The sequence below is a fragment of the Taurulus bubalis genome (genome assembly GCF_910589615.1).
Source record: "Taurulus bubalis genome assembly, chromosome: 10".
NCBI classification, from domain to species: Eukaryota; Metazoa; Chordata; class Actinopteri; order Perciformes; family Cottidae; genus Taurulus; species Taurulus bubalis.
The window spans coordinates 2,654,972-2,682,312 of NC_136598.1; the positions used below are offsets into that span (position 1 = coordinate 2,654,972).

General features: G+C 42.3%; 1 protein-coding gene across 1 annotated transcript in view; it reads right to left on the bottom strand.

Annotated features, from left to right (window-relative positions):
• usp32 (ubiquitin specific peptidase 32) overlaps positions 1 to 27,341 on the bottom strand; it is a 46,187-nt gene that overhangs the window by 12,750 nt on the left and 6,096 nt on the right. The window contains exons 2-15 of the mRNA XM_079224748.1: positions 17,557 to 17,684; positions 13,199 to 13,304; positions 10,594 to 10,712; positions 10,014 to 10,173; positions 6,070 to 6,201; positions 5,802 to 5,909; positions 5,346 to 5,461; positions 4,293 to 4,355; positions 3,951 to 4,034; positions 3,794 to 3,855; positions 3,597 to 3,699; positions 2,190 to 2,376; positions 1,605 to 1,783; positions 149 to 289 (exon numbers count right to left, since the gene is read on the bottom strand). Coding sequence (XP_079080874.1) covers positions 149 to 289; positions 1,605 to 1,783; positions 2,190 to 2,376; positions 3,597 to 3,699; positions 3,794 to 3,855; positions 3,951 to 4,034; positions 4,293 to 4,355; positions 5,346 to 5,461; positions 5,802 to 5,909; positions 6,070 to 6,201; positions 10,014 to 10,173; positions 10,594 to 10,712; positions 13,199 to 13,304; positions 17,557 to 17,684 — 1,688 coding nt within the window. The remainder of the gene's footprint in view (positions 1 to 148; positions 290 to 1,604; positions 1,784 to 2,189; positions 2,377 to 3,596; positions 3,700 to 3,793; positions 3,856 to 3,950; positions 4,035 to 4,292; positions 4,356 to 5,345; positions 5,462 to 5,801; positions 5,910 to 6,069; positions 6,202 to 10,013; positions 10,174 to 10,593; positions 10,713 to 13,198; positions 13,305 to 17,556; positions 17,685 to 27,341) is intronic.

Consider the following 27,341-nt stretch of genomic DNA (forward strand, 5'->3'; position numbering starts at 1 on the left):
AGTTGTTTCGATCATCTCAATAAGCTGCTGGCTTTTGGTGAACCATGTCTGATTGCCTGTCCACTCAGGTTTCTTGCCCGGACATCACAGTGGTAGTGAGGCTTGTCAGCTGTTGGGAGGATGTGTATTACAGACTGCTTTCACTCACCGGCCGTGGTAGGCTGAGGTTGGCACCGTACCAATGGTAGAGTGCCCTCCACACCGGCTCTGGCACCGTCTCAAAGTCTCTGCCAGGCACCAGCTGCAAGGAGCGCTTCAGCCTGCCACCCTCCATGGTTAATGTCGGGGCCTGCAGGGGAACAGCACAGACATCAGCATTTCCATATGTGCACTAAAGACCCTATTCTGCCTACTTGGATTACAGATCATAGACAAAGACAGCATCCTAATGCTATGCAAAGACTGGCAGCCTGCTATCAGTACAGCATGATGTAGAGATAAGACAAAAGAAAAAAGCACCATCTGGTCCCTGGGAGCCTTTGTCAGATGAGGAGGAGTGCCTACTAATTAGAAATCGCAGAGCGTTTTTTCTGTCAAACCAAAAGAAGAAGGTTGCAAAAAATATTCCTCTCAGTTCTGATGTAAACATCAGGTTTTCATCTACAAAGATTAACACAATAAGTGCTGCAAACACTACACAACGAGATTATTTTTTACAGAATGAAAATGTGTATTGGAAACTGAAGGTACAGCTTATAACACCCACTCTTGCCTAAAAGTTCTATTTCTGATTATACATTTGTATCTGTTCATCAAAATATATTTTGAACATGTCTTTATTCACAAAGCGTGCAACACATTATGAGCGCCCCTTACAAGTATTCCACAAACGTGTCCCTTCACTTTTATACATCAACACCGTGTTTCTTAAACACATTTCACTCAATTCAGATACGTTTCCTCAAATTTTCAAGGCACATTTTTTGGGAAAATACACGTATTTCCCTTCTTGGTGAGAGTAAGCAATCTAACGTATACTTAAACAGTTTGTTAATCGTCACATATATACATCGGTTAACTTGACCTCTCCATCCTAAGAATTAGGATTGGACTGACGTAAAACGCCCGGTGAGCCACTTCAGGGTTCAGAGTCTCGCTCGTGGAAAGGACGAGACGTGGATTGATTAACCGTGTGATTAAAGGACGACCCACTCTAAGCCCTGAGCCGTCTCTAAATAAAGCTGGAGACAGGACGTGGCAAGCTTAGCTTAGCATGAAGACTGGAAGCTGGGTGAACAGCTAGCGTGGCTCTGTCCAGAGTTAAAAGTACTCAAATGTCCATGAACAGATTCTGCATTCACATGCCTGACGACGATTTCACTTTTTATTGGTTTAAAATGAGCTTGTCACTGGCTGAACTCCAACTCATCTCAAGTTGCTAATGGTAGTGTTAACAACACGCCCCCAGAGGCCTGGTTGACTGGGCTCAAAATACAGTTCGGGAGCTGCATGTAACAATGGCAAAATGTAACTGGGCATTTAAATGTGTTTAAATGGAAACCCCTAGATACCGTCAATAAGCCAGGCAGTCAGTCACAAACACTGGCTTTGTACTGATCATCAACTAAATAAACTGAGCGGCAATTGCACACACACACACTTGCCTTCATGGGGTCGGTATTGACCAGAGGCTGGTTATCGATGGCTCCGGGTCTTTGTGCTGCCAGCTGGGAGGGGAGGTGGCCGTTGGCTCCAGAAAAACACTGATTGTTGTTGTCCGATACATTGTGCTGACGGGCAAAACAGCTCTCTGTAGCAGAGGGAGCTACCTGGGGGCTCAGGGCTGCTGGGACAGAAGAGATGAGCGGGGGCCACACACACTTAAAGTTCAATCTATTGTCAAGTTGGGATGCTTTATTATAAGTCATATATACTCTAAATAAAAAAATCTGAAACATGCAAGCCCTTAATGACACATTTCTCTCATGATTAACTGAATGACGGTTCAGTCAAGGATTCTATCCATGGAGCTTTTGTAAAGTCACGGCCAGTAACTTTCATTTTGTGTGGAGTTTGGCAGTCCCTGTGGACAAAAGTGGTAATGTTTCCCTGCACCAGATTACTTTTAGAAAATCTCCTATTTTACAGCAGCAGGGTTTTATCTGCACTCTACTGAGTTATTGTTATCATTAATATTATTATCACTATTATATGTGCTATCAACTGCTATGTGAAGCGTGTGGACTGACCGATCTCTGTGGCCTCTGAGGCGCTGGAAACAGCATCCGGTGACCTCTCCTCAGTGGGGCTGACCGAGCTGAAGGTTCCCAGTCCTCCCAGTCTGTCTGGTAGGGCGGGCTCTATAGTGGCTATAGTCATTGGAGTCCGCAGCGAGTTCAGGATGGACGGCTGCTCCACCACGATGCCCTTATACTCCTGGACAGGGAGACAATAGCAGGGACTTCCCTGTCATTGTTTAAATGGATATCTGTGATTAATGTGTCATTTGCTTGGGTGGTAGTCACTGCTACTGTCCCAGACAGTGGGATGTCATGGTGCAGGATGCAGTAAAAACCTGTCTCATAAATATATGGAAGTATTATCCAAAACTGCAGCATTGGCACTTTTGAAAGTCGGGGAATCGAAATGGAACACTTACAAAAATCTGTAAAGCGGGGCACAGCATGTTAAACGTAAACCTTCACTTGAGTAATGATTTGGAGTTAATGTACACAATAATGTAAACTGAATGTAGATAACGTCACATGTAATGTTCTGCCCGAGTTGGAAAAATTATTTCCTCTTGAATCCGTACAAAACCATGTGGGACCTTGTGGACGAAAGACTAAAGACAAATAAATCTAGACTTCTTTTAACCAAAAGGTGTCTGATATCATAGACCTGAGGTCAACAACATGAGACCTGTTTTCTCAGTGCTTGAGCAAGTTGGAACTTTAGAAGCGCCAATGCATTTTTCTATCTTCAGGGATCGTTGTAGTAAGATACTGAGCCTTCCTAAATCAACCTTTACAACGATACACTGCATCTAAGGCGACACCGGCTGTGACATTATTAAAAAGGGAAAATGCACCACCTTTTATGTGGATGTCCAATCAGTGTTGATAGTAAATGTAGCCGATTGACGCAACAAACTCCTCAGTATTGACCCAGAGAAGTTTGCAGATGCAAAATCTGTTGTTCTTCCTGTATCCAGAGCGGTAATTTGACATGACAATGACGCAGCTGGAGGCGAGGAAGAACCACAGTTTGTATTTCAGCATGAATGATAATCCTCAAATAATAATGGAGGATGTAATGGACGAGGATACATTTCCTTTCACAGTGTTTGGGCTGACTGGCATTAAGCTGTATGTATTTGGGCGAGAGGCGGCCAATGAAATGCTGAGGCTGCGCCCGCATTAGGCACACAGGAGGATATGGCCGACTCGTTTTCAGAAGCACGCAATGCATCCTGGTACGCGCCGTCACTCAATATAAACACGTAGTTAGACCACATTTACGATTACGACAACAATTGGACGTCCACATGAAAAGCTCACATTTTCCCTTTAAGTACAATACAGTTCACGAAGGTAAATAGTAGTGTAGTGTTCATATCTAGATCGACACGTTTCGCCTTCTTCAACTTGACTCACATATTTAACGTAGTCCTTCCACTGCTGCCACCACAGCATGGAGATGAGAAACCAGTTGTGGCTTTGCTGCAGCCCATGTCTGCTCTCCCTCTCCAACCAACCTCTACACACACAAGACAAAGCATCCATTAGACCCAACAGCATACACTTCAATGTTGTATCCAACGACATGACGGGTAAAGAGGACAGGTATGTACCTGATGATTTGCCCCTCCTCCTCAGGACTACCAGGCCTGAGCCCCAGGACTATGTGGCAGACCTGGACCAAGAGAAATACACAAAGATGGTCAAGAAACAACTACTGCATACCAATACGAGTTGAACAACTCCTGTACGGTATGTGGGTGTTCTGACCTGGAAAAGCAGGTTGAGGAACTCATTGGCCAAAGCACTCTTCACACTCCAGATCTGGTAGTCTTCCAGGGTCAGGTGACCCAGCTGGTGAGGAGCAAAAAAAAAAAAAAAAAAAAAAACACACGTCACTCATTTACTGGTCTCAATGTATACACTGCTTTGAGACCTTGAGCAGAGGGAGGAACATCAAATTATCTGTCGTGGTCATTGTTGAGGAAAATAGCTCAGAGGGAAGATGAGGGAGGTTGTTGTGGGTGTACTGGGCAGCTCCCAGTGACAGTATGTGGAACTATAGGAATGTGAAACTTCCTGACAGCTGAATCGATGATGATTCTGTCTCACCGTGGTTGTGTCGTGCATCTTTAGGATGCCTTCCACTATGTCCGTCACGCTGCTGTGCAGCTCCTGCGAGGGAAGAAAAGATATGAGCATGAAGTAGAAAACACCAGGCACCTTATCCTAAGCTACTGCTTTGAGAAAGATCCCGACAGTCCCGAGTGTGAAAATGTGAGATGAGTAATTCACAGGATTCTGGGATGATCCTGCCATGAATTAGAGATGCACCAATCGATCTGCCAACGGCCGATCAGCCTCAAATATCAGGATGTATTAGCACACATGATGATAGTTTGACGTTGCGCACACAGCGGCACATGCACAACAGAAATGTGTTTGTATGCGGCCAATTATAGTTCTTAGAAAGATGAAAAATGGAATCAGCCAAGAAAATTGCATTCGGTGCATTTCTACCATATCAATAGTTTCAGTTTAAATTCCTTTGGCGAGGTTGCCAGATTTGACACCCTTGTGTGCTCACCAACTGTCTTGATATCTTAGCTACAGTCACAGACTCTGCACAGATGGGCTGTCCACGTGGTTCAACAGATTCCTTGGGAAACCCTGACCTCGACCATCCATAAGGACGCTTTTAAAAGGACTAGAGTCCAAGCGGTGTTGTCAGACTGTCTTGCACGTTTCTGGTCATAAACACCACCCCCTCCACGTTAGCGGACGGAAAAGATAAACATGTCAAATACATTATTCCCAAAGATGGTTTGTGTCATTTTAGGTAGCTTTTTAATCACACTGATGTATGGTTATTTCTTCCGATGTTTGGTTTTAGTTACTTAAAAAAAATGTGTGCGACGTCATCATTGACAGCTGTGATTCTCTTTTGCTAACAAGCTGCATCTGTGTACGGTTCTGGCGGATTATGGGCGGGACCTCGATACCGCGGCTCCCCAATCACAACGGCACAGAGTCTGGCGCCAAGTGACGTCACCGGCGCAAGACGCCGACTCTCGTATCCTGAATGTATCGGCCTCACTCTCGCTCTGTGGGAGGAAGTGCGGCCGCGTCGTCCATCTGTGTAAATACTCAATGGTCTGAACTTACAGGGAGTGTGTCCGTGCGATTGTCCTTCCACACTTCCAGCAACGCCACCACCATTTCATGGAGTTCATCCCGAGACAGAACCCCATCACGGTCCACATCAAACACTTTGAAGCAAACTGTCGGTGAAAAAGAGCGATGCAGTGGTGAATAAACAATATGGTGATGGAGAACGATACTGCCTCGAAACTCAACACCGACTGTGTAGTCAACATAATATTTCAACCCCCAATGAAAGTTCTGATGACAACAATGAGCTGCAGCACAAATCAATACCCAGAATTTGTTTTGCTGCAAAGAAGCGTTTTGGATATATTTATTCATTTATTTTTTTCATTTATAAGATTCCTCCTGTAATCCCCAACACCTGCACAAATTGATTATTTTCTTTTGTTGTTGTGTTCCGCTGCTTTGTATTATTGTGCGTTCAAATTAAATCAAATCTTTGTTATTGCTTACATTTCTGCCTTTCAGCAACGGGCCCCCTGCAGCACGCAGAGAGTCCACACGAGATCTCTTTGAAGTCGATGTGATTGTCCCGATTCTCATCGAAGGCGTGAAACAAGCCTGGAAAACATCATCAATATCAGATCATTCTTATGGAAGAGGGATTGGATTTAAAAGCCCGAAGACCTGCACAGGTTCACTATGATCTCTGTAATAGATGTATCTGGATGCACTTGACATCCACATTAGGAATACAAACAAATGCAGGTTCAACTCTTACCTTCACTCAGTGAGGCATGGATGGGAGGCGAGACCAGTGGGACAAAGGTTTCCAAGTCAAAGCGGCCGGTTCTGGACTGGGCCTTCAGTAGCCAGTAGCGCTTCTCCAAGTCTATAATGTCCGACTCCTCCACTTCAGGGTTGGAAACAGAGGAAGCCTTGGTTAAAAATATAGCCAGTGCAACCCTGTTCAGAGGGATCAGCTCTCTGGGTTTTCTAATGTTGTTCAGAAATGCAAGAAAAGTGTGAAGGTAAACTATTGGAATCATTACGTATACATAAAGCTATGGCTCGCTTTTAGTTAATACTGCCTGTGAATGTGGCTGACTATAATAATAAGATTACAAATGTATGTCCATGCAAAATCTTGTTTAAAAATTAACATATACGGAGAGGCTCATGATGTAAAGGCAGAGGTGAGTTCAACTAGCAAGAGCAAATGCACTGTTAACATTATGGGTATTTATATTAAATACATGTCGCTAGGCTAAATAGCAGTATACTATAGGTACAATAATGTACAGTATATGTAGTCAATATCATATAAACGTTAAGGGGGGCGTGTTATGGTTTCAGTTTGAGTTTCAGTCTCAGTTAAACTCCTCATTCATTAATTGAATCATCAATAACCATTTGTGTTTAAAGTTGATGGTCTGCTCTGTTAGATAATGTGAAGAGCAGGCTAGCTTCTTAAACAGGGTAAGGGATCCAGAGAAACCTGGTTAACACGGCTAGATACCTCATGCTGGAGAATCCTGAAAAAAAACTGAAAAAGAAGTGCAACAAAGTTGGTTTCCACAGCAGACCGTCCAAAACGCACTGGGATTCATTGGAATAAATCTTTACAAACATGCTCGACAGAAACTGGTACCAAAAGGATGAGGCGGTTGATCATTCAGTTTGTTGACAGACAATAAATTAACCACAAGCTAAATGTTGCACGAGGTTACAAGTCAAGCAGCCCATTTCTGCTCTTGAGAATCAGAGCACTTGCACGTTGTGACATGGTATTAAACATGATAGTGGTCCTGATGCCACAGCACAACCGAGCTGGGCTTATGGGTGTTAGTGTATTTCATACAGACCAGACCAATATAGCATACGAGGCTCTGCCAGGGTCAATGCACCGGTGTCCCTCTTGCAACATGCTAATCCGCAGCTTAAGGAAATAGGATTTAGCAGCTAGTCAGCTAGCCTTTGGCACGAAGCCAAAACATATGACAGGTGTCAGTTCACAGAGACAGAAAACAAATGGCAGTCGATTCCTGGCAGAAATCGGACTGTGGCTTCTCAACTAGGCTATTTAACAATATCTGTTGGTCACAGTCAGATGGGATGTGGTTGGGGATAATGGACTGTCTGAGAGGGGTATCCTCTCTTGTCCAGGTTTGGACTTGCTGTTGTCCAGAGGTGAACATCAGGGCAATAGTTTCAACCTTAACAGATCAGAAGGGAGTACCGAGTACCAAATCAGCGATTTAGACTGCATGGACGGCCTGGAGGAAATAACATGGACTGATCAATTATTGAGGACTACATGAACAAAGGCATGGAGCGAGCGTTTCAGACTCATGACTACCCTTCCGTCTCAAAGCTGAATTGGAAACTGCTGCCAACTCAACAAAAACAGGAAAGAACATGTCTTATAATAATCATAAAACAAGTACACGCTCACCCACGCAGGATTAAAAAGGAAGCTCTGAATATCAGCTTTTGTAGTCCAGCAATGATTAGTCCTGGTCGACAAAGAGGGACGCAAGTACTTGTGTTAGTCATGCTGAGCATTCTTCATGACAGCTGTGCTACCGTCTGACTCCTAATCTATAAAACTCATTACCGAGACTATGGATCGCTTTGTGCACATCTCCGATCTATCTCAGGGTCGCTCCCTGCTTCTATTAATACCAGTGTAGCGCTGGAAGGCTACATCAGTGTCTTGTGCTGAATTTCAAATCTTTGTGATGGTGGTTGAATTACAGTTTGGCAGTTTACTCAGGAGAGTTAAGCATTTGCCAAACTATTAGTGGTAAATGAGCGTAAAGACTTGCCCTCCGGCCACCGCTGGTGTGCAGATCCCCACCGGACGTTTGACACAAGCTTTTGGTACTTGTCTGTTTTCAATCTTAGGTTCTACCAACACGTCTCAATTGTTACCATACAAGTTTTGAGGTTTGATATCCAGCCCTATTCACAAGCCCAACGATGACAAATATAAATGTCTATTCATTTATCTTTTTATACAAATGACACAACTTTGCCATCAGTGGGAATCAAAAGGGTCAACAACCAAGCATACTTCAAACAAAGCCTTGCAGTAATGTCCGCTCCAGAAGGGACCATAGACACCAGTCACAAGGCAGCTACACTGAAGAACATCCAGCTACTGCTGCCGTCTCTATGGCAGGTGCCTTGTCTGGCCTGATACCCACCTAGAGGTGCGACTCTCCCCGAGTGACAGCAGAGGTACCATACCATTATCCAGGGAACATCCTTAGAGAGGTGCTGCCACAGCCAGCATGTACCATAGCAAACTCCCCTGTGACAGCGGCTCACAGAAGCTACGTCATCCTGTCCACAAGGCCGTTATTCCCACACATTTCTACGGTCATAACCAAAGGATTCAAGCTCTGTGATGAGTCAAGCTTTGTCTTCTTGCTCTGGCAAGAGTCAAGAACCAGGATTGTGTCGGTCACTCTCCCACACACACACACACACACACACAGTTAAGAGGATAAACCGGGAGCAGGCAGATTAAAGGCAGCGTCCAGGTTCTCGGGACAAGGCAGGTTCTTTCCAGCGCTCTGTCCTTAATTGGCAAAATAAAGCCTTGCTAAATTTACTTGCCTGGCAACTTTTAAGAACTGCAATACTGTCTACGTTTACATGCACACTCATATTCCACTATTATTCAAAATATGACAATATACCGGATTTGATATGGCTCATGTAAACATTATATTCTGTTTGGATATTCAGATTTAGGCTTTATTCAACTGCACCTCGGTTCTACAGGTGCCACATTTAACTCATTATGTAGTTTCCCCATTAGAGACATTTTATGGTAATTTTCTTTAATTCACTTTTTCTGAGGTAATATCAATAAAGCAAAGAAACGACCATAAAAAAAAAAACATGGCTACCCAAATGCACCTGTTGGGGTTCAGTAATGATCCAGGGTCACGTATGCTTTTCTATACTGGAAAAGAAATTCAAAATCAAAGAGTATTTGGGGGGAAAGTAAAAGGTTCCTAGCGTATTTTCCCCTGACATGGAACTAAATCAAAGTTTCTTTTTGTGTACCAAAACTATTTCTGAATTGTGCTTTGTTTTGTCTCTGTTAAAATAGTCATTATGGAAGGAAAGAAAGAAAAACATCACAGGTAACCTTTGAGCAGCAGTGTATATTTACTTCTCCAGTTGACCCCTGAATAGCTTGAGCAGCTGAATACCCTCCAGTGCCTCTGGTCATTTCACATATCCATCATTACCATGAGGCAAGAATCACACTACTCATTCAAAACGTTACTTAGTCAACTCTGGCAGTTGAAGCGGTCTTCAGATAAAAGAAATATGGATGTCTTAGCCCTTAAGCGTATACGATCACATTGACTAGTGATGAAGCCAAAGGGAAGCATCTTCAAGTCCTAGCAAATAAACACAAATAAAAATAAAGTTGAGTATTCTCCGTGTTCTGGGCCTTTATTCACACAAGGCTTAAGTTCGAAACAGGTCTTTATACCGACCTTTTTTTTTTTTATCTGCTCCAATTTGAATTTGCGGTGACTGAAAACTCAACTTTGCTGAAATCATTCCTGATTACCGGCTAATAACAAGCTCACATGAGTAGCACAAGTTACTGTTCCCATCTAGACTTCATTCCAATGCTTTGTGGACATGCGATGTCTGCAAACACATTGATTGTGTTGAGTGTTTTCAGGGACTTACAGTGTGTGACGCCAGCCAGCGTCTGGTAGAAGGTGGGCGTGTCGCTGTCGTCTGTGAGCGTGACACACACTCCTCCAGACAGAAGCCATCTGGATAAAGTGAAGGCCTCCTTGTTCTGTAGCAGCCAGTTCCTGAAGCGCTCATAGTTCACCTTGTCGCCCTGCCACAGCAGACAAACACGCAACATTACCCTTCTAGTTAAAAAAAACAAAACAAGAAGGAGGAGACTCCCAAAAATCAAGATGGCAACAAACAGGGATATCCGGATTAGACCTGATCCGGATATCCCTCATATTAATGTAATCCAACAGTGTGGATATTGTTTTGTTTGACAGTGGGCACTTGATATGAACTCTAATAACCTGGAGAATAACTCACTGACAAACTGTGTATCATATCTGTGGAATGGGCTCCATGTGGCAAACATAACTTTTATGACCATGTGACTGCACTGATAAAAACAAACTCAATAATTAGAGCCGAGGAGATAATGAAGGAGGTATGCCAGTTATGACTAGGATGGTTATACATGTTCACATGCATATCCACATGGTGACGGCAGCCTGTGGCGTTTGCTGACCTCACTGAAGCACTTCTTGAGGGAGGTCGGGACTTCTCCATCCAGGACCTGCAGAACTGCCTCTATATCTTCCCTGGCTGCATGTCCACCGAGATCGCTGGCAAACAGGCTGAAGAGGTCTGTGAAAGACACACACACACCCACACAAACAAAGAGGGTCAGAAGACATTTCAGCTTTATCACAGGAGGGCAGAGCTCCTGCGTGTAGGAGCAGTAAGGACAACCGAAGCTATAATGTCCATAACGTTCTGGTGGATTCGCCTGCAACGCCTCCACCACAGCTGTGAGAATAAGAACAAACAGAGAGACAGACGCAGAAACACGAAGAGACTCAAAGAATAGCAGGAAAGAAACGTGGACATGAAAGGAAGCCAAAAGGAAAATAATTAATTTACATATGAAGCAAACATTTGACAGATCAATTCAGACACCAGTGAAGGTTTGTCGACTTAATAACATAGTGAGATCCATCTTCCACAACTAGGTCCAAGTCGGACAACAACTAAGCGGTACATTTCGGCTAAGAAACCCAATCGTAGTGCTTAAAATGCTGACGTGTACAAAACGTGATCATTGTGCTTTGTCGGTCACAATCTGGATGAATTCAGCAATGACAGTGCAGTGTTTTGTTCCCAACTGTAATATCGAAGTATTCTGAATTTGCTGCAGCTCTGATTTGCGCCACTGGCTGGCTTAGTTTCTGGATCTGATAATATACGTGGCAGGGTTCTCACAACCATTATTAATCTTATTCTATACCCAGGGTTCATACACATTCTGAACAATGGATTTCCAGGACTTTTCCATAACTTTAAACCAAGTTTCCATGACCAAACATTTTGTGAAATCTGGGTGTAAACATGAAAAAGTGATAAAATGTAGTAAACTAACAATGAGAATACAAAGCATACAGTAAACCTTAAATGACACTAATGAATGAGACAATAGTTTATTAAAAGAATAAACATTAATTTAGATGCTTGCTTATATTTTGAGCGTCTCTCTTTTAAAAGCATATTAATTATTTCAAACTCAGTGTAAATGAATGTCATGAACACATGACGTTCATTGAGACGAAAAGTCCAGGATGAAAAGTCCAGCAACATTCACAGATTTTAGGAAAGTAGCGTTGTTGTTCTTGATAACAGACATTGTATTGAATTCCACAATGAAAAAAAAACGCCAATTTGTGGAGGAAAACCTGTTTTTCTGTCTCCACCGAGACTTTTTAGAACATTTGCATCCAATCAGTTCTAATCAGGCTCGGATGCCTCGTACGGTTTCAAGGAGGAGAATGCCTGATTCATACTCCTGTGGTTGTGCCACCTCTCGCACATGACAGCCATACAGAGCACTGCGGGGGATTGCATGTGGCATATCATTTCCTTGATTTGGCCCCCGCACTTTTCAAATCCTTTGTCAGTCAGTCTTTGATTTATTTGATAGCCGTTATCCAATAATTCCATACAAGTTTAGCTGAACACAACTCCATAACTGAAAAGAACATAGTCTGATGAATAGAATCCTGATGGTTGTACCGGATGAGGGGAAATCCCACCACACTTGAAGCAACAAAATGTCGACTTGTATTATCTGATGGTCTGATGGTAATACCCATATCTTCCTTTGATCTCCTGCATCACTGGACCCGTAGAGCAAGCACACTAGCATTTCCTAACTTTCTTTCCACAGCAGTACAAGGCTTTGCTTTCATGCACCAAGTCCTGTCAGCTTCTCCAAACTACTGTAGGTCTATGAATAAGTACCACATGCAACCCCACTTCAATACCCAAACTATTCCTTTCATGAGCCCTAGATATACAGAAGGGTGGACGCAAACTGTAACCGAGTACCTTAGAACAGCGGTCCCCAATCACCGGGCCGCACAGAAAGAATGAATTAAAGAAAAAGTTTTAAACAAAATCAAGGTCGGAAATATGTTTTATTTTGAAAAATGACCGGATACATCCATTTGTAGGTAACCTCAGACTATTGCTGTATACCCCAAAAACAAAACTTAAAAGTATGTTCAACTCTGCCGGTGTTCTGGATTCAAATCAAGGAAGGATATCCTGAGATTGCCAAAAAGGCAGTGAAAAACCTGCCTCCATTTCCAACATCTTGTCTTTGTGAAGCGGGGTTTAAGAAAGCAGTAAACTGGACATAAACACACGCTGGGTGTCGTTGTCTCCCGTCACCCCGAGATAGGACCAAGCTGTGAAACAAGCTCAGGGCTCCCACTAATTCGGCGTAATGGTGAGTTGTATCTTTATGCACTTTATAATTGCCTTTATGCCGGTCGTATCACTTTATTACGTCATATCTATCGCCCACACCGTGAAGGCCGGTCCGTGAAAATATTGTCTTACACAAAACCAGTCTGTGGCTTAAAAAAGGTTGGGGACCGCTGCCTTAGAACACTGAGTGAGAACAACTACAGTTTTTGCTGTGAAACAGTTTTCTGATAAGGATATGATGTATGGTATTTGTAGTTTATGGGTGTGGTTGGTTGGAAACATAATACACTGACATTAAGGAGAAAAACAACAAAACAACTGTATATTATCAACACAGACTTCCTGTTTGCTCATCAGAAACTACTTACACTTGGCCTTTTCCTCATCGCGTCCTCTGGTCAGAAGCACCAGACCCACGATCAGATTGTTGAAGTGCAGCCCTTTAGACGAGCCTCCGAACGAGGTGTAGATCACCTGAGACACAGATTGACAACCGCATGATCAGTTCATGTTCTCACTGTGCTCACCATGATCAATAGGTGAGCAGGAGTCCATTAATTTGGCTGTACTACTGAAAACAGCTCAGAACTCATTTTCCAATCAGCTGTCACCATTTCCACATCAACGTAACTGGGCATTGAACCATCATAAACACCAGGAATAGCTCCTAAAATCGAATAAAGCAGCTGTGCAGTTAATAAATTTTAATAGTGTGACTCCTATCATGAAGTAATGTGCTGAGAATGTGTGTGAGGATATTTCCCAAACAGAATTCATAATTTGTGACACATTATAAGATGACTTTGTTTATGTGGGAACACGTTGGTTCTAAAGTTATGTTTCAGTTCCAGCGCGCGTGTATGTGTGTGTGTGTGTGTGTGTGTGTGTGTGTGTGTGTGTGTGTGTGTGTATATATATATATATATATATATATATATATATATATATATATATATATATATATATATATATATATATATATATATATATATATATATATATATATATATATATATATATATAAATATATAAAAAGAGAACTTGCATACTCAGTATTCTGAGTATGCAAGTTCTACACCAAACACATTCTTACCACCCAGCTGCAGTATGGATCTATCTATAGTCATATCTTCCATATTCAATGACTGAAAGTACTAATCATATGCGTATAATACTCTTCTCCAGCACACAACTCTTTCTGGTTCAACCGGTATATCGCTGAACCCTACCGCAAATATTGAGTAAAATATGCTCGTCGCCGATCTCTGACATCGTTACATTGTAAACAACCAATCCAGTTCCATTCCGTTACATTGTGATGCGTTCAGGCTCTGTTCAGTGAAAATGAGAATTGGGTTGAGGTTAGTTATAACGTTATCATGATGTGTTCACATGTAATCTCGTAAACTGTAGTGTTGGTGAGAAGACTAAATCCAGTTGTTTGAAAGAGGTGTTTGACTCAGTGGTGGGCCGTCAGGGCTGGCTAAGCCTTCTCTGCTGGCCTAAACAGAATCACAAAGTTTAAATTTAAATCTTTTTTTTTTTTTTAAATATAATTAAAAGTTATAGCTATTTTAGGTGCAGCAGCCGTAGCTACAAAATCCACGGCCCGCCACTGGTTTTACTACAACATAAATGTATATTAGAGGTGCATTATGACCTGTTTATAATAGCTTTAGGCAGTAAAACTACCAATTACTAGATTTGTTGTCATCAATGACCATCTTTTATTTCAAAATCATTTGAATTGTGTGTTTTTATGAAGAATTATTTACGGTTTACTGACTTCAGAGTGGTTGAAATTTTTTGGGGTACGGTGGCAAAAAATACATAGTCTGGATCCTTGTAGACCAGCTGCAATAATCAAACAAAGGGATCTCTATCTATCTGCCAGTATGGATCATCAATGATAGTCAATAATATCGGCGGCGAAAAAAACATGATCAGGGATCTCTAAAAGTTACACGTTGTTGTTGTGCTGATTCGATCAGTGACTTTTATGATCTGTTCACCACGAACAATAACCCGACCATCTTGAGGCTTTTTCACACGGACAGCAACGTAAAACTAAAATGCAGAATATTCGCAGACGATTTTCACGTTCGAGCCTTTTGTGCCATGTCCGATACCAATATTAGAATCCCGTGCATTTCACAGAATGAAATTTCGGTTGTTTTTACTAAAATAAACCTATTCTCGGTTCTACAAAACTATGCCGAAAAGTTACAATGTGGTCACATTTCCAAGGGGGGGCGCAAAAGGAGCACGTTATTAGAACAGGTGTTGATGGTGAGCTTCATTGCACTGGTTTTCATCATTCATGACCGGACTGAATCATATAGATAGTTGTTTATTATTATGCAAAAACATGACCTTTAATACTTTGGAATAATGCTCCATTTATAATGGTCAGCTTATTATAAAACCTTTGGAGCTTTGTGGATTCCTTAAGGAAAGAGTGACTTCATGTGCCTCCATTGCTGGTAATGGCGATGACAATGATGATATTTTGAAGCTTCATTAATAACGCTGACATCTGAATTCTTATCATTAGTAACTTTCAGAAATAATGCGAGCAATAGGCTCCTCCCATCTACTCACACACAGACAGAGACAGAGAGACAGAGAGAGAGAGAGAGAGAGAGCAAGCAACCGTCGGCATCGGTCTCTGGCGTTCCAGTCGTGTGCATTTCTTATTCCAAACTAGATTCCAGTTGTTAGCCAGGAGTTCAATGGTTAGTGTATGATTGGAAAGAGCTTCATGCACTCGTTACTCTGTCAACTTCACTCGCTACCTCAAATCTGTCTGGGGGAAGAGCTCAGTGCGTTGAGAGTGCGGTTGAACGAACGAGAGTTTTGTTTTGGGTTTTTTTAAACACTGGAAGAGTGAATATGATTAATATTTCTGACAAGAAAAAGAAAAAGATCACTTTGAACACAGCTAATGACATCACAGCCACAGATTCTATGTTTATCCAATGCATGATGACAGCGTCAACTGGGCTCTCTGTACGATGTTGAGGATAACCAAATCCGTTTCACATCTTCATGAACACAAACAAACAATCAAAAGAACAATGTGTTTGAAGGAAATACGGACTTGGTTTTTAGTGTCACAGATGTTGGAATATTAACAAGAACATGTCTGTGTCTCGACTGGCTGATTAGGCTCAGGCTTTCGTTGAACGGCCATGTTTCTGTTTGAGGATACCAGCAGTAACCTTAGATCTGGACCGCTGTCGCCGCAGTAACTGCTGCCATGGTGACAAAGGAAAGGAAGTTGCGGAGATGCTGAGAAAAGAGACCCATGCTCTAAAGTTCAGCGGTAGATTCCCATTTCTGAACTTGCTTACAGAGCAACGATCCGATACAAATATATGCTGATTATTAGTATCATTTTTTAATAGCTGTATACAACTAATGCAGCGTTGACACCGGACGCGGCACGAATTTGACGCGCGACCAGATTACATGCAAAGTCAATGCACAGACGCCCTGCGAAAAAGCGTTTTTTTCCACCGTGCGGCGTGAACAGAACGTTTGACGCGGGGCGAACAGAGCGAAGGACGTGACGCGTATTCGCGCGAGTTGAATTGTCCCAACTCCGGTGGAGAAATCGCGTGACGCAAAGTTGCGTCAGCCAATCAGCGTTGAGAATCAGCGTTGAGAATCAGCGTTGAGAATCAGCGTTGAGAAGTTCCGCCCGTCATCACCGCCGTCGCTGAATGAAACTGCTGCTGCTCCGCCTGAACCAGCGCTGGCAGCGGCTTCATTGAGACGCTGTTGTGGGACTACGGATAATATTATGAACCCAGACACCATGGAGTTTGATGTTCCCACATATGTGGAAAGTATAAAGCAGAACTAGTGGTTATTTCCATGGTGGATGAAGGAATCGGTATCCGTTTTACGGAGATAAGCAGACGCAGTTCCTGGAGGAGTCGGTGAAATTCACCGAGCTGTGTGCGGCTACGGATGATGTTATGAACCCAAACACGAGGGCGCTTGATGCTCTGACATGTTTAGGACTTCCACAACAAGTATAAAGCAGCACTAGTGATTATTTATTCCATGGTCGATAGCAGAAATTAAAGCTCTTTTCATGGCAACGGAGCAAAGCCACGCCCCCTTTGACGCGGGGCAAATATTCGCACCGCCTTTGGTGTGAACACCCTTTTATTGTCGAGTGAGTAAACTGCAGCGATAAACGCGGCACGTCCAATTCGCACCGTGTCCGGTGTGAACGCAGCATAACCCTGTATAGATGTGATAAGATTGCTATCGTTGGAAAACCATGAAGAAAAACTGTACAGTATGTAAGGCTTTTACCTGATCAACTCTCACCGGCGATGAAAAGGAGGGAAATGGCTCACTCGCTAGCTACTTAACGCTCAAGCAGCGTTCTCAGATACTTCTTTCCGTTCGTCTTAGCCTCTGCTAGGAAACCTGAGCTGGGATCCCACTCAGGCCAATATTGATCATGACAACAAAATCACCCAAGTCTTCTCCAACTTGTATAAAGTTAAGGATTCCTTCATAGCTTAAAAACTCATCAACTCTCATCTGTCACCTCTCTCCTATAGGAGAGACAGGAGAGCTACTTCAGGGCACACTGGATGCTCTAAGACGGCTGACTTAAACCATCATACTTTTGGTGGCTGCATTCAGCGTTTCACTGTAACTAGCATCATGGCTAATGGTACATGGTGACATTACTGCGGCTTACCTCTGCAACTTTATGGGGAACTCCATCTCCCAGCACTTCCCTGTAAAAGCACTGCTGGGTCATGTAATAGGTGAGGCCGCTTGTTCTCTTGAAGGCATCTTTCAGCCGCTTCAATTCAACATCAGTGACTGGAAAGAAAAAGACAGGAAAAGAAAAGTGAGCAGAAGCAAAGTTGGTCCCATTTGTTCTGACATTTTGTTACAGGACCAACAGTTAGTACACCATACACCAGAAACAGTAGATGCAAGATGTCACTTTCACTTTAGTAAGCACTGTTTTCTACTGTTTGTCCCGAGTAACCAGGACTTTGTTTTTGGAACGTCAAGTTGCTGATGAGTTCAAATGTTACGCTCTCTTATGCAATTTTCTAGGAATTCTCAAATCTCCCAACAAAAAAACATCATGACTATGTGCAACACTGCATATGACTCGGAAACGAAAAAGAAAGTCTTTGTTTTTTGGGGGAAACAACCCAAAAACACACACACACACACACCCCTGACTGAGTTGCAGCTTTGGTGTGTGCACACTGCAGCTACATGTTCAAAGAGTCACAAGAGTTGAATATCTGACCCACAGAGCTGACACATGAACCATCAAAAAGCAATAATGAATAAGATGGCCATTGGAGCTCAGCCCATAACTCTTGGCTGACGTGCCATCAACGGTCATATTTCAGTCAGTGATGGACCGTTTCTAGCCAACGGTAACAAAAACCAGGCAAAAAAGGCTCTGCTCAGACGGAGCTCTGAAAGCATCCGAGCAGCAACGAGACTTCTGTTCACATTCAGCTTTCATACAGATCTGAGCACGTCAGAATGAGATTGTGCTGCTGAATGTAGCTGCAGCAGCAAAACACTGCAGGATGACGGTGGAGTAGTAGTGGTGAAAAGTGTCCGGTTACAGGAGGCTTGTTTGAGATGAGCCAGGCCTTAGCAGAGTCAATGCAAAACAACGCAGCACCTTGACGTCACGCAAACATCAGCCGAGACATCATCATGAGATCAGGGTGGATGTCGTTTTGGAGCCAGACACCCAAGTTGCTATCCACTGCGCGGGTGCAGCCGAAGTGAAGAGCTTAAGTCCAAAAACGAAAAGACAAACATGTATCGATTCATGTCCCTTTTTCTGGTTGGCTAGCGCTGAAGGAAGAGAAGGGACAGGTTGATATCAAACGAGCAGTGTATGTAGTTATTACACTTACTCAATTTACATAATGGATTATTGTCTTGGTGGATATGAGCGAGTGTAATGTGTAGTGAACTTTAGCAACCTTGCTAATGGCTGAGAGTAATATGTAGCCAGCGGCTGAATGTAATACGTTGGCGTAGTATGTAGCTGTTAAATGGAACTTTAATAAAACAATTTCGGAACTTGAGTCCAACTACTGCATTTTTTGCTCCCTTTTACTCACGCAGACAAATAGGCAATACAATATAAATATTAAACGCGGATTTAACATGCCAGAATGAAATCCTCCTTTCAGAACCATGGATAGCGCCACTTGATCAGGCATGCCAAAACACTTATTCATAAACTTCAATATTTCATAGAAAATAATGTAAACTCGTCCACCCAATGGACCAGACAAGACTAGCCGACCCTGTTAACCGGCGACTTTCAGCCGAATGAATCAGTGGTTGTTGTAGTTAGGACAGCTTCTGAAAACAAGAGGAGGATACGTAGCCGTCCTGGAGAAGGCCTCATTCTTTAGTTGTCATTACTTTGTCAAAACATATCTCTTTTGGGCCTTGTTTGGAGGGGTAGCATGTGACGCATGTTGTTGTTCCTGTGTAGCGTAAATGAGCATTTTTTTTTGGGGATTTAGGGCAAGTGAAGTTGACCAAGAACAAATCATGTGCACAGTGCGTTAGAGTTGTGTCTGCGCCGCATAGCAATATAACTAACTTGTTCAACCACCTGAAAAATCACCACAAACCACAGTACGACGAATGCATTAAGGCTAAAGCTAACGTGACCTCACTGAATCTCCGCCCATGTCCAACGTCAACCCAGAAATCATAACACCGATCCTTCATGGCTTGATATCAGAGCGACCCACAGATTAGTGAACTCGCCGATACCCAATCAAGCATCCAGCATAATTAATTATAGTTTTTACTTAGGTTCTCCTCAACAATGTACTTCAACAAACATCTCCATCTTACAAAGTCCAAATAACAACACAACTGAATTAACACCTTTTAAAAAGTATATCTTGGTTTGCCTTGTGACCTTTTGTCTCTCCACAGTAACCATTAACCATTCATACAGCTGTATGAGCGTTACTCAAGCAGAGACTGAACACTGCCCTTAAAGAACGGCCTTGGCTCCATGAATGTTGTTTTTTTGTCATTCAAAACACTACAAATACATGACTTGTATTTTGCTTCGCTCTCTTCCAAACACTTTGTCCTAACATGATCTACTGCCTACTCTGCAAACAAACGGGATCTAAAGAAGCAAATGTGGCAAATAAATTAAAACAAAACTGCTTTCCACGGCAAAAACAGGATGCTGGTTTGACAGAACTGATGCAATAGAGGACTGGTGGTGGGAATTTAAGTGAATACTCTCTCAAAATGAGGGGTCAGCTGATGGTGAAAATATTATCTGGTTTTCTTTTTAACCTATTTCCACAATGGAGTTTTATATAAATCCTCCCAATTACCTCATTTATGTGATATCCTGTGGGAGGCGGTTTACATGACCAGTGAAGCAGCAAAAGAACTAGCAGACTGAATGTGTCCATCACTACTATTTAGGCTTTTCCCCTGTCAGTAAAGATTAGCAGGGACTGGAGTGAGGCTTTGGAAGATTTCCTGACTAATAAAGGCACTTAGACACTGCAGGGAACATGTGTACTGTAACAATTTTGGTAAATTATTTCCAGGAAGCAGAAGTGTAACAATGCAAAGTTGTGGTTTTATGGTGGTTGCGTGCAGGACTACTTCAGTGCCTTTCTTCTTGTTGCCTGGCAACCTCACAGTGACAACAAGACTGAAAGAAGTCCTTGCACTCAACCAGGAAGTAGTCCTGCGCGCCACTCCTCATAATCCTTTTGGTATTTTTAGTTTTACACTTCAGTTTTTGTAAAGATGTAACCAACGAGACATCACCTGTTAATTAGTGAGCTTCAGAGGTGATGGCAGGGCAGAGCCAGCTTCCCCTTTTTCCAGTCTCTACACCCAGCTTAGTGAAACATCTGCTTCTAATTTAGAAAGATCCTCTCATCATATATACACCTTCCTACCTAACTCTTAACTTCACAGATGATTTGGTTGTTAAATCTTCTCGGACAGGTTGGAGAGTACAGGTTCACGGAGTCACAATGACCAAGGAAACAAAGGCCTATTTCCTGGTGTGAAGAAACTGAAACGCATTAGTGTCTCGCTCTAGGCTTGTGATTTGTACCGTCTCCTTTGTTTTTAGGAGTGCATTAGAGGAGAGTATAAATATAGCTTTCTTTCCAGAGCTCATAACCGCTTCGGCCTCTGTGACGACAGATGAGAGCTTATTAAACACTTGCATAAATAGGAAAAGGGGTATTGCTCACATGGCTCCACAAGGGGGAATAGAAAGACAAAAGACAAATTTGAGCAAAATTAGAAAGGAGAGCCAATTAGAAAAGTCAATAGAACATTTTACGCCAAGCACAGCAGAAGCAGCATGACACAGCTTGGTATCGAGGATATGTTGTTGATAAATGGAGGCAGACTTGCAATGCAGTAGAATTAAGGAGGGGAGGGGGAACTCATTTGTTGATGAGTTTTTCTTTTTCTCTGAATAGAAAAACTCAATAACAAATAACAATGTATCATCTTGGGATATCCTGAGATAATCCACCAAACAGGGGTCAGGATGAAATAAGGTGAGTTTGTTTTGGTAGATATCGATTATCCAGCCCGTTATCCTGAAAACAAGTGCTCATTGTTCATAAATCCCATCGCTCTGAAAATGCACAGCCTCCCTGCAGCAAACTGAAACACATGGAAAATGATTATATATTCAATATAATCATTTTCCATGTGGCGAAATTCTTTATGACATCAGGTGTAGGAAAGGATTTCCTTGGTCAATATATGTCGTTCTGCAGGCAAAAATCAGCTGAAACTTGTTATTATATTCCGCAAGGAGATGCAAGCATCCATAAGAACCCACAAAATCTGTTTTTAATGCATTTACATGCTAGATTTTTGGACAAAATCCATGCTTTGGGTGGAATGGCTGGAAGCTGCATTTGAAATCCAGTATTTGCAGAGAGGTTGTCTACATTCTATTGGCACCAAAATGCTTTTCTCATACTTCTCTAAAGAGCAATTTGTAAACTTTGTTTTTAAAAAGGTGCTATATAAATAAAGTTATTATTATTATCTCAAAAACACTCGTAAGCAAACAAATTCAGACTCCATGTACTTTACAGATCTCGATGGAACTCGTGCCGTCTACTAAGAACTATGAGGTTGGCTGTTTGGTCTTCTGAAGGAACAGGATAAGTACCGGGTGTTAACAGGGCATCCCATTAACTATCTAGACTGTGGCGGCCCGCCATGGTGTATTTTTGTCCTGCCATAGTTTCATAATTAACCTAAAATATGTACACTTCTACAGGTAGGTGGCTTAGCGCTAACATTTCCTTTGCGGCGGTGCGCACAGAGCTCTGGGTCGACTCAAAGAGGCCACGGTAAAGGTGGCTAACCCCGCGCAGGTAACTCGCAGCTTCCCGGGCCCGTGGAATTCTTTCACTCTGAGAGAAGGACCCAGATATTTCACTTCAGTGTAAAAATACTGTAAAAATATATGTTTTAGGAATTAGCGTCAAAATATACTTCAAGTAGCAAAATATATTTTTTTTTTTTATGCAGAATGGTTATTTCAGATGACTGGAATATTATTGGAATATAATCACTGATCATCATTTGTCAAACAAATTATAGTATCTAAGGATACTTAATGATTCTATAATACTTAATAATACATTATAGTTTATTAGTTGACTTTTTTTTATAAAAACAGTAACTGGTTTTGTCAAATAAATGCACTGGTAAGTAAAAAAGTATAATATTACTCTCTGAGATATAGTGGAGTAGAAGCATAAAGTCACATAAAATGGAAATACACAAGCACAGTACAAGTACAAGCACCTCAAAATTGTAAATAAGTACAGTACTTGAGAAGCCACTGAGAGCACAACATTACTACGTTATTTATACATCTATTCTTTCTGAAAGTGCACAGGATTGACTCATTTAACTTTAAAATGCACAACATTTTCTTCCTGGAGAGCAAGCCCCCAGACTCATGTAGAGGGTCCCAGGTCCATCCGCCACAGTCTCACTAAATCCGGTCACTGTGCGAGTGAAGACGAGGGCTTTTTCCTGCAAAAGAGCGCATCAAACTGCCACAAGTGACACAATGGGCCGTGTGTCCACCTTCACACAGCAGGATGTTGCTGAGACCTTAGCAAATATGTTTTCTAAATTCATCTAATCAAAAGCCACCGAGCTGGAGTGCAGAACTGATTAGTGTTGAAGTGCTGCATCATGGGCTTAAGCAACCCTTCAGGCAGCCAGCAACACAGAATAGGCCTTGTGTGTCATGTAACGTAGGAGCTGACTGACACAAGACCAGAAGCATAACATCTTCTGTAGACACTGCAGAGCCAGAATCAGCAGCCCGTTTCTCCTTTGTCCTCCACATTGTGGACAGTAAAAACCTGATCTGTCACAGATTTCGCTCACATTAATTTTTGCTAAACCGTGGAGTACGCTTTTTAACTGCTGCAGTGTTTGTATTACAATGAGGGCTGGGTATCATTTGAAAGGTTTCAACGATGATGCCAACAGGATAACCATATTAGAGCTGAAACAACTGGGCAAATGATGAGCTGATCGGATTATAACATTTTTTTTAAAAAACATGACGACCAAAACGCCGAACTCTAGGGTTTAAAACAGCAGTCCACAAACCAATTGGAGACGTCACAGTGTTCACTATATGTATAGGAAAGTAATACAATTGATACCAAGCTATAATTCACATTCACTGACAACCATGGGTGAAGTTAAAAAGGAGGCACTGTGTCGAACTGTTTAAATCTCAGTGATGCTGGAATGCAATTTCCCATTAACAATTGTACATTTTAAAAGCTGTACAATGACTATGAAAAAAACAATAGAAGCATTTCGCTAAAAATAAAATCATATTTGGTTTCTGTCTGAAAATCTCAGAGCACAATAATCATGATCATGCATCTGAGCGTGTGTCAAGTACTGTATAGAACCAGGAGGCCAGTGGCGAAGTTGGGGGGCTCATTATCTAGCCTGTGCTCACTGCAACGCCACAGTGACAAGGTGGCTGATGGGAAGCCTGCTAGCTGTTCAGCCAGAGAATAGACCAGCCAGGCTGTCGGCCTATTACAGCTACTACTACTGGCCTCCCACATCTCCACTTCTGATCTGAGATCTGTACAAAGACACCAGGGCCAGCGCACAGTGTTTGGACTGCATGCAATTGAAATTAAAACTATTACTTTACATTATTTATTTTAGCATGGAGGAAAAAAATAAAACAATGATTGTTCCAACAGATGATTCCATTCTTCTTGGGATGCACCGATACCACTTTCAGACCAAGTACTACTACTTACATTTGAGTACTTGTCGATCCGAGTGCACTATACACTATAATACAATTACAGCTCCAACAAGGCCTTTGCAAACATGTTATTTTTTCATCACATGTGCCTCACCTTCTAAATGTAACAAATTGAATGTTCAACACAAAGCTGTTGCTTACATTTTAACATTCAACATTGTGTTTTCCTGACACAGCATAGTTTGCAAAAGGGATTAGTAATTACCCATTTAAACATGCTATCAGTTAAACAATTAAACTGCACAAAAACTCAGTGGCTTGTCATCTAAAAAGGTCAATTGCTAAATACGAGAGTTTGTGTGACGGCGGTTGAGCTCGAGCAGCGTTATTTTAGTACAAGAGCTGAACGCTCATTGCCTATAACAGGAGGATTTGGTTGAAGATAAGTATATATTATACTGTACATACGACCACCAAGGAATACAAGCAAACCCTGAACTCCCCTTTTATCAAAAAAGTGCTTTCAGAAATCGGACTACACCAGTCTATGATATAAAAAGCTGCAACTTGTTCAACACTACTGTGTGGCCCACCTTGGTACATAAACGTGACAAAAGCAAAACATAAATCCTTCTGCAGTGCATTATAAGTATGCAGTAATTAAGTGAAAAAGTTTTCACAATGCAGCTCGAACACAGAGCACTTCCTGAACGGCTACGGCATTTTACCCTTCATGACTAAGCCAAGTGGCTAGCAGACTTTTCCTTACTCGTGGCTCTTCTACTCTTACAGCACAACATTGCTGAACCAGAGCCAATATTGGTAACGAGAGCCACGATCAGACCGCATATCGTTTGGGTGATACAATGTAAATAAAAAGGTCGAACATGAGGCTTCAATACAATACATACCAAATGTCAGCCCTGTGTTCATAAAAACAACACAGAAAGAACATAAAAGGAAATGTGTTTTTCCAGAACCTTCTTGGAATATTACAGCCCTCCCCTGGATGGAATTATAATTTGTTTTACTTCTGCCCAGCATGACATTTTATGAAATAATTTGTTTTCCTTCCCATCATTGTTCACTGGATTCTCAACATTATCAGCATTTAAACAATCACGGCACTTGTGAGTTTAGCAGGTCTTAAATTGATGGAATTAAACCCAGCTGGCTTTCATTGCGTCTCATAGGAGGGCCTCGCCCTTGTTTCACTTCAGTCAAGTGAGACAGAAACATTCCATTAGGAAAATGTCTCGTCCTACCAGATAATAGCAAAGTTGTTACAATTGGATGGACAAACGGGGAAAGGAAAACAAAGCAGTCCACATGTTAGACAACACTGTGTATTGTTGATGCTGTGATGGGGGATTCTTGGACACTCGGCTGCATCAACTGCAATGGTTACCATTCAATGCAGGACAAACAATGGGTCTGATTTCTGCTACTGCACCGACACACTTTCCATCCACGCACACACAGCTTTCAGACAAAGCCTGGGAACATGGTATACAATAGTTATTGGCAGAGACACAGTAATGCATGCTTAGCCGTTCTATTGGTCTCCGTTGGTGTCTCTCGGCCTCACGGTCCGTCTGTCTCAGCGGGTTTTCAGTGTTGGACCACCTTACTTAATTATCGTGGCAGCGGAACAGCGGCCAACAAAGCCTCCTGCTGTGACTCAATGTTTGTTGTCCTATGAAATAAACCGGGTGTGCTGGCCCGCTGCTGCCAGCAAGACTGGAAACACCTCGACAGGGAGCACCGAGACATCTGGAGCAGCATGCAAATACGGAACTCACAAGAGCCTCAGCGACCTTTTAGTCAAGGTGAACTGTCAACAGAAAACTGCAGGCAGAAACATACAGGGAGTGCTGTTCTTAAAAAGCTCACTTCCCCAGCAGGCATGACACCAAACATTCAGCATGAGGCCACTGCTTAATGAGGTTGGAAAGAGAATAATTACAGCTTTTTCAGAGCCAATTACGAATGGATTTTGCAAATCCTCCTTATGATATCCACTTGGTTCAGCATAGCCTTTGCTTTTTATTGCAGTTAGGTGCTGGGAAGTCTTTTAAAGAACGTTCAAATTTAGAAATTCGCAGTTTCAAAATGCACCTAATTATTGCCATTCACTTATTGTGTCATTATTGTATAGGTCAGTGGCACTGTGTTGTTGCTAACCTGTGCGTTACCTAACTCTCTGAGTAACAGGCCTTTTCACAAAAGACACTTTGACGCGTAACAGCAGGAAAATCAGGGCTAAAACTGAAGTATGTAATCCCTAGTGTGAACTAGGGAATACATACTTCAGTTTCAGGGTCCCAATACGGTGCATGCTGGCTCACTGTCACAGCTTACTTGGACACTTGATTAGAACAGAGCTACAGGTAATGTTATTGGAAACGTCTGTGCTCTACCTACTATGACAAGTCAAAGCTACCATCAGGGCTATTATGGGAGCTATAACAAGGGTTAAACCGATAAGAGCACCACAGCGTTGCGCAAAGTCAGCAACAAAGGACACTTCTTACATCACGACCAATATGATAAGGCACCTTAACAGGAAATGGAATAAAGCTCCTGGAACTCACTTTGAAGTTGAAATGAGGAGTCATCCCTCGTCTGTTAGTAAACATGATGATGATGTTTTTGTGGGCGGAGCATGGGTGGTTCAGTTTATTTTGGGTGGTAGTGGCAGAATAATTATTTGAACTTAATTGAAGTTAATGCGGCCTAGCTAGTTATGTCGGCTTGTTCTTTTCATAATTTGTACATAATGTTTTCTCTCAATATGCACAGTCACTCCTTCTCCGGGACTAACATAACCAACAGGACAATATTAGCGGACCCCTATGCCACTGGCAGACTGTTTCGATGGGGAGGGGGGCAGAGGAACCTCCTGGGCACTGCCAAGGTGCCCTTGAGCAAGGCACTGCACTCCTAAATGGCTCCCTGGGAGCTGTGTGGTCATAGCTGCTCCTAATACTGGAATGGGATAAATTAAATATAAAAAATAAATAAAATTTATAAAAACTTAAATAAAAAAATTAAATAAAGTCCATTTGCGACATTTCTCTCCTTCTCACTGACAGTGGCCGTCCAGCAGCCTCGGTGTCTGAGGAGGTTAGCAGAAGGATAAGCTAATATAGTTGCAACATTTTGTCTCCATTTCTGAACCGCCTTGC